Source organism: Coregonus clupeaformis, unplaced genomic scaffold (genome assembly GCF_020615455.1).
Source record: "Coregonus clupeaformis isolate EN_2021a unplaced genomic scaffold, ASM2061545v1 scaf1745, whole genome shotgun sequence".
Taxonomy (NCBI): domain Eukaryota; kingdom Metazoa; phylum Chordata; class Actinopteri; order Salmoniformes; family Salmonidae; genus Coregonus; species Coregonus clupeaformis.
In genome coordinates, this window is record NW_025535199.1 from 28343 (window position 1) to 40921 (window position 12579).

Here is a 12579-nt window from a genome sequence, read left to right on the forward strand (position 1 = left end):
ATAATGTTTTTGCAGAGTCTGGTGCTGCTCTGCGTGAGCCGGGGAAGGGGTTAGGGAAAATCTGTCGTATTATTACCAATGTTGGTGTCATTTTAAGTTTATGACTGAGTGTTCCAGCTCTCACAATGTTGTGGGTAACATGAGGCCAAAGTGTCGATCTTCTCTCCCCAGGCGGCCATCGGCTCCACAGCGCTGGACATGGCCCGCACCAAGGAGGATAAGGAGCTGGAGAAGTACGGCATGGACGTGCTGACAGTGGCCGTGCTCTCCATCCTGCTCACCGCCCCCATAGGGGCCCTTGTCATAGGACTCACAGGACCTCGCCTGCTGCAGAAACCAAAGAACCCTGCCTGGGGTGAGTACACACACACAGAATGTGCAAACACACTGTCTGCATAAATGCAAAGACAGAAGCACACACACAGCAACAGGAAGGACTGCCTCACCATCTGAGTGTTTTAATATAGAAACAAACACACAAAACCCCACACCTACTACTAAACTTGCTTGAGTGACAGCTTGTCATAGCTTTGTCCACACAGCATTGGGAAGGAAGCGTGTTTATGAAAAGCAGTGTCCCTTTATGACAGAGATTATCTTTATTAGAAAAAGCCTGGAATCCAAACAGATATGCTTTGTTTCAACATGGTTGACAATGGTGAAACAGAGCGCATCAGCCAGGATCTCAGGCTAATAAAGAGAAGCTGTGGATGGGAGAATGAATTGTATCGTGGCTTCAGGTAGTTTTTGTTTCCTGCATTATGCTTCGTCTCAGCCCTGTCACCACACAATGGTGGCTTGTTTTGCTCTTCAGGTTTGGAGGGAGATTTTTTATTTGACTACACTGTGTGTCCTGGTAAAATGTGTTACCTGCCAATCACTGTGTCTCAGACTCTACACTCGCTGAGACATTTTCCATATGAACCATTTGGCCTCTAGTCTTATTTTGTTTATACTCACATGAAGGCACTTCAGTTTCTCTCGCTCTCGCACACACGCAAGCACACACACACACGATAAAAGCCATTTTTTAATAATGATTTTCTACCCTTTTTCCTTGGATATGCAGAGCGGGAGCAAAGCGGAACTATAACTGACACCCCAATCACCTACGAGAGTACCCTCTGATAACAAACCAACCTCAGTGGCGGGAACCAGGAAGTACACTTCACCAAGGAGAAAATTACATGGATGGATCATAGGGAAATGGGGGCACTTCAAGGGTGCATCTAAAATGGCATCCTATTCTAGTGTAAAAATTGCACCATATTCCCTTTAAAGTGTGGTACTGTATAGAGAATAGGGTTCCTATTTTAGACTCAGGTGACACCCAGGATATTGCCTTTCAGACAGGGGGGTTTTCAGAGGGGCTTTGCCACCTCTCTCATCTGTCTATCCGTGTATCTGTCCTTGGTGTGTTTGACATCCTGCAGCGTTTATTTATATCTCCCCCAAGGGTAGTTTCCAGACTCGAGCTACACCTGCCACTCAACCAACAAGCCACTATATCCAAGCATTCTACACTATACTGTAATGTTACGATACAACGACTGAAAATTCAGTAATGCTACTACTAAAATGATACCCTATCATTAAAAGTGGTTCTATGAGCAGAGCCACTAGAATTGTGACATTGACCATCAGGCATGTTGTGTGTTCATTATCATACTGTCATTCACTGTATGTACGCCCTCACAACATTTATTTTTTGTCCTTAGGCCTTACGCATCAATTATTTACCAGCTGCTGATGTTGTATTCTGTGTGCATGTAATGTATTTATGAGAAGTGTTGTACTAGTTTGTTATGCAGTTTGATACAGAGAAAATATTATTTTTAGCGATGGACGGTTGTTGCTAGCGTGCTAGCTAGACTCAGGACAAAGGCAAGATGATTTTATTTATTGTACGTTTCCATTTTAAGCAATATTCAGATAATGTTGTGCAGTGTGCACTAAATGTGACCAAATTATGTCACAAAAAACATGAATAATATGGGCCCCTAGCTAAGATCTATTTAAGACGGGTCTTTCAGGCAGAATCGGTGTGGCTCAGATAATCGAGTCACATTCCGAGCAATATACTGTAAAATCAATGTTTAAGAAAAGACTGCCAAAACAGTTTTTGTTCTATTCATTTTATCATGTTTTTATTATTCTTAATATTATTCATTATTTATTGTGCAGTTGATTTAGAGATTTCTTTGTTACGTTTGTATGGACTCTTGAAAGAGTCCCTTGGGTTTTTCAGTAGTAATTTGTGGTATATCATACCATGTAAGAGTGCTGTATAGCTCAACCAGAATATTATACCCGGAAATGATTTGATATTGAGATAAAAACGTCTGCACTGGCCCTTTAACAAAGGTGGTAGTCTTTTGACACTCAGTGTAAGAAAACATTAAGGACACCTTCCTAATATTGAGTTGCATCCCTTACTTTTGCCCTCAGAACAGCCTCAATTTGTCTGTGCATGGACTCTAAAAGGTGTCGAAAGCGTGCCCACAGGGATGATGGCCCATGTTGACTCCAATGCTTCCTACAGTTGTGTCAGGTTGGCTGGATGTCCTTTGGGTGGTGGATCATTCTTGATACACACAGGGAAACTGTTCTGCATGAAAAATCTATCAGCATTGCAGTTCTTGACACAAACCAGTGCCATACCCTTTTCAAAGGCACTTAAATATTTTGTCTTGCCCATTCACCCTCTGAATGGCACATACAGTCCATTCGGGAAAGTATTCAGACCCCTTGACTTTTCCACATTTTGTTATGTTACAGCCTTATTCTAAAACTGATTAAATAAAAAATGTTCCTCATCAATCTACACACAGTAGCCTGTAATGACAAAAGCGAAAACAGGTTTTTAGAAATGTTTGCAAATGTATTAAAAATGTATTTACATAAATATTCAGACCCATTGTTATTAGACTCAAAATTGAGCTCAGGTGCATCCTGTTTCCATTGATCATCCTTGAGATGTTTCTACAACTTGATTGGAGTCCACCTGTGGTAAATTCAATTGATTGGACATGATTTGGAAAGGCACACACCTGTCTATAAAGGTCCCACAGTTGACAGTGCATGTCAGAGCAAAAACCAAGCCATGAGGTCGAAGGAATAGTCCGTAGAGCTCTGAGACAGGATTGTGTCGAGGCACAGATCTGGGGAAGGGTACCAAAAAATGTTTGCAGCATTGAAAATCCCCAAGAACACAGTGGCCTCCATCATACTTAAATGGAAGAAGTTTGGAACCACCAAGACTTCCTAGAGCTGGCCGCCCGGCCAAACTGAACAATTGGAGGAGAAGGGCCTTGGTCAGGGAGGTGACCAAGAACCCGGTGGTCACTCTGACAGAGCTGCAGAGTTCCTCTGTGTAGATGGGAGAACCTTCCAGAACGACAACAATCTCTGCAGCACTCCATCAATCAGACCTTTATGGTAGATTGGCCAGACAGAAGCCACTCCTTAGTAAAAGGCATATGACAGCCCGCTCGGAGTTTGCCAAAAGACACCTAAAGAACTCTCAGACCATGAGAAACAAGATTCTCTGGTCTGATGAAACCAAGATTGAAGTCTTTGGCCTGAATGCCAAGCGTCACATCTGGAGGAAACCTGGCACCATCCCTACGGTGAAGCATGGTGGTGGCAGCATCATGCTGCGGGGATGTTTTTCAGCGGCAGGGACTGGGAGACTAGTCAGGATCGAGGGAAAGATGAACGGAGCAAAGTACAGCGAGATCCTTGATGAAAACCTGCTCCAGAGTGCTCAGGACCTCAGACTGGGGCGAAGGTTCACCTTCCAACAGGACAACTACCCTAAGCACACAGGCAAAACAACGCAGGAGTGACTTCGGGACAAGTCTTTGAATGACATTTAGTGGCCCAGCCAGAGCCTGGACTTGAACCCTATCGAACATCTCTGGAGGGACCTGAAAATAGCTGTGCAGCGACACGCTCCTCATCCAACCTGACAAGGCTTGAGAGGATCTGCAGAGAAGAATGGGAGAAACTCCTCAAATACAGGTTTGCTAAGCTTGTAGCGTCATACCCAAGAAGACTCGAGGCTGTAATCGCTGCCAAAGGTGCTTCAACAAAGTACTGAGTAAAGGGTCTGAATACTTATGTAAATGTGATAGTTCCGTTTTTTATTTGGAATAATACTGGGGAAAAATTAAAAAAACGGTTTTTGCTTTGTCATTATGGGGTATTGTGTGTAGATTGATGAGGGAAAATAATTATCTAACCAATTTTAGAATAAGGCTGTAACGTAACAAAATGTGGAAAAAGTCAAGGGGTCTGAATGCACATGTCTCAAGGCTTAAAAACCCCTTTAATCTGCCACCTCCCCTTTATCTACAGTACACTGATTGATTGAAGTGGATTCAACAAGTGACATCAATAAAGGATCATAGCTTTCACCTGGATTCACCTGGTCAGTCTGTCATGGAAAGAGCAGGTGTCCTTCATGTTTTGAACACTCAGCGTAGATGTAGTTACTACATGTATTGTAGTAGTCATGTTTTAGTTTTGTGTTAGAGGTAAGCAAAGTTCTTATCTTTAATGTGGTGATAATATCTTATTATAAGGGGTGAGATTTTCCTATCACCTTCAGAAAGCACAGGTCGGGTCCTAGTGTCAATGTTTTGGAATGGAAAGCAGATGCAAATAGTAACTGGTGCTGCTGACGTCCTTAGGTTATATGTTGAATGTGAAAACACCACACAATAGTTGTGAACATTTTTGTGCAGACAAACTCATTGAAAATGTAAAATATATATAATGTGTCAAATGATTGTAAATCAGTTGTCCAATCAGTTCCCAAAACTTCAAGGCCTGTCTGTCTTCTTGCCATTTGACAAAAATCATTTTGTGAAACAAAGTAAACTCAGGTGAACTTTTTTATTTTACAAAAGTCCCACGGCCTAAATCCCAGTAAAACATTATGAAAATACAGATCTATGTACTGTAATTGGTATTTAACATAAGGATCAGTAACCAAAGGATCAGATTCCTTCTCCAAATCTCATGTTGAAGAAGTACTTGCAACACATTCAGTCTGAATGCAAGTCAATCCGACAACTGACATGTTTGATACTATAAAGGCAAAAAAAATGAATTGCTTAAATATTTTGGTGTAGAAAAACATGGGTTCATTGTTTCTTGAGGGGAGCAGTTTTGTGTAATTAAGATGTTCTGAAATGTCTTAAGATCTTCAGTTTTCAATACAAGGACACACAATATAGTATGAACACAGAATTAAGGCATGTTTTATAAGGTTATGAACAAAGAGAAATGGCAGAGAAAACAAATCCTGTAAGTGTGTTTGTATGCAAGTGAAAGACTTCAAGCTTACAGCAGTTCGGAGACTGAAAATGCTAAGTAAAGTTGTTTTCTTTCAACCTAACAAAATATACTACTACCCTAAATAGCAAGTTGCTACCCTAGTTGCAATCGTGATTCAAGTCTAAATTCCCCTCAATGTGGTCCCAATAGTTTGGAACCGAAGGCGTCGCTACCAAGGAGCCCTAGGTTAACTGTTTTCTAACGAGACCTATAAGTGAGAGAGATAGCCAGACTGGAAAATGGCCACTATACAAAAGTTTTCTGAAGGAGACAATAAGAGGGAGTGGTGATAGGTTTTACACTACTCCGTGGTATAGCCTTTCAAACTATCTCAGTTATTGCCCATTATTGGCAAGTTGAAATAAATAAGATGTGTTGATGGTAAAATCTTTGAGGAGTTAACTCGCACCAACATTTCTGCAGCATATCACTACCAAAAGCAAAGTATGCGCCATATCTTTTTTTTTACCAAAACAAAAGTAAGACAATTTGGCAGAGTACAAAAGGCCATGCCCTAAAATACAGACAAAAACACATTTTTAAAAAGAACTAAAGACCGTTAGAGAAGGGAGTAAAGATGTCGGCTCCCTCACAGCGTTAAAGATGGATTATAGTATCTTCTTCTTGAGTATGAGAGGCCCCACGTTGTCTCCAGTCAACTTCGTTGTGCTTTATGTGTGATTTGTCACAAACAGGGAACTGCAACAGGAAACAACTTAATATTAGCTGATACGTACAGTACGAGGCATTGCTTATAGATAGGATAGCTTGAGCCCCCCGCATAGTTGACAGTTTATTAACAGTCATATGCTTCCCCTTGGCCTCAAAAGACTGTGAGAATGGACAAAGAAACTGCTGACATCTGCATAACATTTTCACAAAGGTTAGAAGACCACTTGCTATAGCTATGTCTTTGCATCTAACATGATCTAAAACCAATCTCAAGCCAACCACTATCCCATTCCCTTGGCCCCGACGCATAAAGGCTGATCAGGGCCTGTATTCAACAAGTGTCTCAGAGTAGGAATGAGATCTAAGATTAGGTTCCCCCTGTCCATATAATCTTATTCATTATGATCTATCAGGCAATATTGATCCTAAGCACTCCTACTGAGAGACTTTGTGAATATGGGCCCTGAAATTACTAGGAAGGTGTAGTGTTAGCAATAACCATCCAACTCTCCCTCTAGTCCAATTTACCGTTTTGGAGCGCCAGCAGCGGCAGTAGCAGACGTTTGTGCTCTTCAAGTCCTCAATGTCGATCTCGTTGACCACTTTGGGGTTCTCCTTCTGGATCTTCAGGTTGATCAGGCTGTCCTTCTGCTTCTTCTTCTTGGGCAGGAAGGGCCGGATGGTGAGGTAGCCCAGCAGGGCCAAGATTCCCAGGAGAGGCAGCAACCGGAGCCACTCAGAGACTGGGAAGAAAACACACAAACAAATCAGGCACACACACACACAGGCAGGCACAGGTAAAACACACACAGGCGCAGATACACACACACACACAGTGATGTTGGATCTCCTCAATTGTTCCACCCCTGCGGTTCCCATAACATTCCACCTGGGGTGTTCTGTATCAGTGTCCGATGCTACATGCCCCTGGATTAACTATCTAATGTTAGCTACATTTCATTCAATTGACAATTCTGTGAACTGTCTTGTGCAATTTTTAAATTGACACAATACCTGTTAGCAACGGTGTAGGCTAGAAATGAGGTGCAGAAGCTTGCAGGGATTTGTAGTCTTGCATGATGTCTACTTTGATGCTAATTAGCATTTTCGAATCAGAGTAAATACAGCGGAATATATTGATGAAAGTCACCTTGTCCGAGAGAGGTTTACATGGTTATCAAAACGTCGTGCCAGGGTAAGCCCACACGAAACACAGCCCTTATTTTAAGTGTTCTAAAATTCCCTATGGGAAAAATGAATGGTGGAAAAACGATTGGAACCATTTCCCTGTTTGACCGCTAGGTTTGATGGTATTATGACACCTCCACTGTGGGGCTCTATAGGCTGTCTCCATTTAGCAGAATACAACTGTCTGGAAACCTGATCACTGTGCACCCCAATGACCATGGATTATACCATTGACTATGACAGCTGAGGGCTGTGTTTTGAATCTCATGGCAATTAAATTAAAAGCCTTTTGATTAAAAAGAAGGGTGCCTAATGGGAGAATGTTAATCTCATTATACGATTTATCTCGACTTCAAAAGGCAAATGTAAAAACACCATCAAATCCGGACAAAAGAGCAAAACAATTTAATGACGCGCACATATTTGAAGCTGCTAGAATGTCTTTCCCTGTGTGGAGGCATCGTTTACACAGGCATCCAATTCTGATATTTTTTCCACTAATTGGTCTTTTGACTGTCTAAACGCAGCCATAGTGTCTTTAGATTCCTGCAGGGACATTTCACTTGACTCCCATATTTTCCTGACAGTGAAAAAATTAAAAAGACATGTAATATAGGGGTGGAAAAACCTCAGTACTTATGCTACTGACTGCAGGCAAGTTATAACTTCAAAGCTACACCGAACGGCAATGAAATTAACAATAATTGAGCTTCCAGTGCCATGCCAATTATTCCAGTCGCTTCATGTTCATGCATCTCCTATAGATTTGCTACCGAAGACTTATTAAATCAATGTTTACAATGTCAATGATCCTCAGTATGGAGCACCTCAGGGCAATGGGAGAAACCATAATTTTCCACCACCGCTTTCCAGACCTGGGTTCAAATCCTATTTGAATTCATTTCAAATATTGTACTCTGTGCTTGATTGAGCTTGCCTGGCTTAATGGACAAATAGAATAGTCCCAAAACTAAAAACCCATCCCATCTGGCAATCCAGACAGAATAGGAAAAACACTCAACCCAGGTACTTGAACCCAGGTCTGCTGCTTTCCTTAGCAAAGGGCATGTCATCTCCACACTCAAGAATATCTGCTATGAAGACCCAACTCAGAACCCCAGCCACTAGTTTAGGGCTATTTTTAGGTCCCAAATCTGACACTTTCCATAGTCATGCATTCAGCGTTCATCCCAAAGGTCAAGCGTAAGCGTTTCTTCAAGTTGTCAAAGCTAATGTAAAGCCAATATTTACATTGGGTTTGTCATAGTACTTAAATTCAAGGCATAACTTTTCCAATGTTGTGCAATGACAGCTACTGTCGTCAGACCCTTTTCCTCTCACAACTACTCAGAAAGGCTAGTGTGTGAGCCTCGTTCAGGTGTAGTTTGAGAGGAATCTGTTCTCCATTGAGTAAGCATGCAGTCCTAGATTTACACTGCTTTATGGGAATACTATGAGAGTGTATTTAGTGTTTTGAGGCTAAGGCAAAGGAAAGGTTTGATGATGCACTGTTTAATGACACCAAATTATATCAGCAGCAGTTTCATAAGGAACTTTTATAAAGCCATCCAGTGAGTCTTATTAGCCTACATGTGACTGGTTGGTAACAGTTTACTTGAAGCAGCTTCTCATCAAGTGTTATTATTGCCTTATAAACATTTAGAGCGCCAATAGGCCTATAGTTGGTTTTATTTTTGCTTTATAGACTGACTGGTCTCAATGTGCTGGCCTGCAATGAGAGCAAGAATCATCACTGCTAATAGCATATACTTTGTTCATGTCAAGCAATGAGCTCCATCAATTGAACTTGGAGTTTGTTGCTTATGCACACAGGAGTATGTAAAACACGCATCACTGTAGCCTGTATATCAAAGTATAAGCAGCCTCAACCTGGATTTTGTTGTAGCCTAATGTTTCACATGCATGGAATAACATGGTTTAGTTCCCTTCAATAGCCAAGAGAGGCAAGAGAGACAAGGTGACATACAAACGAAACACTTGTTTGGCTACACCTACGGTACAGTACACTTGATACAATGTTTCCACTCTCCGAGTCTGATACATTGTAACAATACAAGAACACTTCTCAAAGTAGTGCACTGTTAAGCTACCCTACAATGTTCAATCATCTTGACCTGACCCAAGTAAGGAACTTTATTCAATATGAAGTGGATGAGCACTTTAACAGCCACACAGAAAACAATCTATAAGAAACTTGGAAAAACCGCATTAAAACTGGCAAACTACTGTGGCTAGTATTGTAGGCGTGCATGCATGGGGATTAGCTATTCTGTCTTTCCTGTTTTCACCATTGCAACATTGTAACCATTTACCTGTTAACCTTGCAAATCCTCCGATCGTCTCCGGAAGGGGGAGCTTTTGAGGTAGGCTGGAAGCTGGATTTTTATGATCCTTGAAATAGTTTCTAAAACCATCTTGAATGAAACTATAGGCAGGTTTTAGTTTGAGCTGGATATTTCCTGAGGTCCGTTTGCGTCATTACGCTATATTTGAAGCTCAAGTCTTGACCGGTGCGTACAAATTGTCCGTGCAATAGAAATAAATAGAGAAGACGCGTAGATGTGTTGGTGAATAGACGCAATTGCGGAAGATGACGCTAAAACATGTAGCCAATGAACGTTGGCAGAGTTGGTGTAATCTGATTGGACAGTTTATAATGGTTCGGATAAAGAGAAACTAGCTAATTTCATGAACCTTGTTTGATACATAGGCCTATGTGATGTTTGTATGACAAAGTAGCCTACCGATGTTTTCTGGGGAAAAATACATTGTATTCCATTCTATTGTATGCTATTGTATTGTATTCTATTTGTTATTTATTTATTTGTGCATTGGCTTCATTCATTCATTCATCCTTCCTAAGCAAACGTGTAAATGTTTGTTTACTCATAATTTCACCCATATAATAATACTTAAAAGTTTGAGTAGAACTTCAAGAGGAAATCCAATAGGCTGGGATGTATCTATTTGCATAGTCATCCAGTCTCTCTCTCTCTCTCTCTCTCTCTCTCTCTCTCTCTCTCTCTCTCTCTCTCTCTCTCTCTCTCTCTCTCTCTCTATCTGTGTGAGTGTGTGATGTGGGTAGTTGGCTACAAATGGGATCCACTTAAAAGTTTAGGGGCTACATAAATCATATATCTATGTCTCAGGCATCGTTCATAATCTCAAATTATGTCTCAGACATAGTTAATAATCTGAAATTATTTAAGTTTAAAAGATGGGTTTTTCTCTCTCCATAGTACAGAATGGCTTGTCTGCAATCTGCACTAATCTGAAAACACAGGAGAGGTGAAGTCAACGTGGATGATGATGCGTTCAGGGAATTTGCTTATGCCTGTCAAGTTATTTCACCTCACTCCTGATGAATGGAAGGACCATTAAAATGCACAGAAGATAAGCAATTGGTTAAGACAATCCACAGATCCACAGAGGAAATCCACAGAGGAAAAGCAATTGATTAAGACAGACCCCTGTATCCTCTTTTATAAATATGCAAAAATCACTGGGCATAAAGATAGGCTTACCTTTGGCATAATAACACCCTGAATTACATTTTAGTCATTTAGCAGACGCTCTTATCCAGAGCGACTTACAGTTAGTGAATGCATACATTATTATTTTTTTTCATACCGGTCCCCCGTGGAATCAAACCCACAACCCTGGCGTTGCAAACACCATGCTCTACCAACTGAGCTACATCCCTGCCAGCCATTCCCTCCCCTACCCGACGCTGGGCCAATTGTGCGCCGCCCCATGGGTCTCCCCCGGTCACGGCCGGCTACGACCACTGCGCCACTCAGAGGTTATAACATTGTACTTTCCATTTCCAGTTGAATTTATTTCCTTATGAATCCAACTATACTAAACAAAAATATAAACGCAACATGTAAAGAGTTGGTCCCCATGTTTCATGAGGTGAAATAAAAGTTATCAGAAACTTTCCATACGCACAAAAAAGCTTATTTCTCAAATGTGTATACATCCCTGTTAGTGAGCATTTTTCCTTTGCCAAGATAATCCATCCTCCTGACAAGTGTGGCATATCAATAAGCTGATTGAAGAGCATGATCATTGCACAGGTGCACCTTGTGACCTAGGGACAATAAAGGCCACTGTAAAAGTGCAGTTTTGTCACACAACACAATGTCACAGATGTCTCAAATTTTGAGGGAGCGTGCAATTGGCATGCTGACTGCAGGAATGTCCACCAGAGCTGTTGCCAAAGAATTGAATGTTCATTTCACTACCATAAGACAACATCGTTTTAGAGAATTTGGCAGTACGTCCAAACAGCCTCACAACCGTAGACCACGTGTAACCACGCCAGCCCAGGACCTTCACATCCGGCTTCTACACCTGCGGGATCCTGACACCAGCCACCCGGACAGCTCATGAAACTGTGGGTTTGCACAACCGAATAATTTCTGCACAAACTGCTAGAAACCGTCTCAGGGAAGCTCATCTGCATGCTCATCGTCTTCACCAGGGTCATGACCTGACTGCAGTTTGGCGTCGTAACTGACTTCAGTGGGCAAATGCTCACCTTTGATGGCCACTGGCACGCTGGAGAAGTGTGCTCTTCACGCATGAATCCCAGTTTCAACTGTACCGGGCAAGCGGCTTGCTGATGTCAACGTTATGAACAGAGTGCCCCATGGTGGCAGTGGGGTTATGGTATGGGCAGGCATAAGCTATGGACAACGAACACAATTGCATTTTATTGATGGTAATTTGAGTGCACGGAGATACCTTGACGAGATTCTAAGGCCCATTGTCGTGCCATTCATCCGCGGCCTACATAATCTCAGGTTTCAGCATAATAATGCATGGCTCCATGTCACAAGGATCTGTACACAATTCCTGGAAGCGGAAACATTTCCCAGTTCTTCCATGGCCTGTATACTCACCAGACATGTCACCATTGAGCATGTTTGGGATGCTCTGGATCGACGTGTACGACAGCGTGTTCCAGTTCCAGCCAATATCCAGCAACTGGATGCGAAGGAGATGTTTTGCGCTGCATGAGGCAAATGGGGGTCACACCAGATACTGACTGGTTTTCTGATCCACGCCCCTACCTTTTTAAAGGTATCTGTGACCAACAGATGCATCTCTGTATTCCCAGTCATGTGGTCCTCTGCAGCTCAGTTGGTGAGAACATGATGCTTGCTATACCAGGATAGTGGGTTTGATTCCCGGGACCACCCATACTTAACCTCCCGTTGTCCTAGGGTCAAAATGACCAGCCACTCAGTTGAACAACTTTATTTAATTTTTTATATTTTTTTGGATCATTTGTGAGAAGGAGGCAGTGATACTTTCTTTAAAGTCTCACTGCCTCCTTCTCACAAATGA

At 41.9% G+C, this 12579-nt stretch overlaps 1 protein-coding gene and 1 pseudogene across 1 annotated transcript in view; one reads left to right on the forward strand and one right to left on the reverse strand.

Annotated features, from left to right (window-relative positions):
• The window catches only part of LOC121547198 (sodium/hydrogen exchanger 9B2), a 29477-nt gene extending 27010 nt beyond the window's left edge, over nucleotides 1–2467 (forward strand). The window contains 2 exon segments of the mRNA XM_041858342.2: nucleotides 172–355; nucleotides 1070–2467. Coding sequence (XP_041714276.2) covers nucleotides 172–355; nucleotides 1070–1128 — 243 coding nt within the window. The 3' untranslated portion in view covers nucleotides 1129–2467.
• A 3337-nt stretch (nucleotides 2468–5804) lies between these two features.
• Nucleotides 5805–9796, reverse strand: LOC123487502 (annotated as a pseudogene).
• Between the last annotated feature and the right edge of the window lie 2783 nt (nucleotides 9797–12579).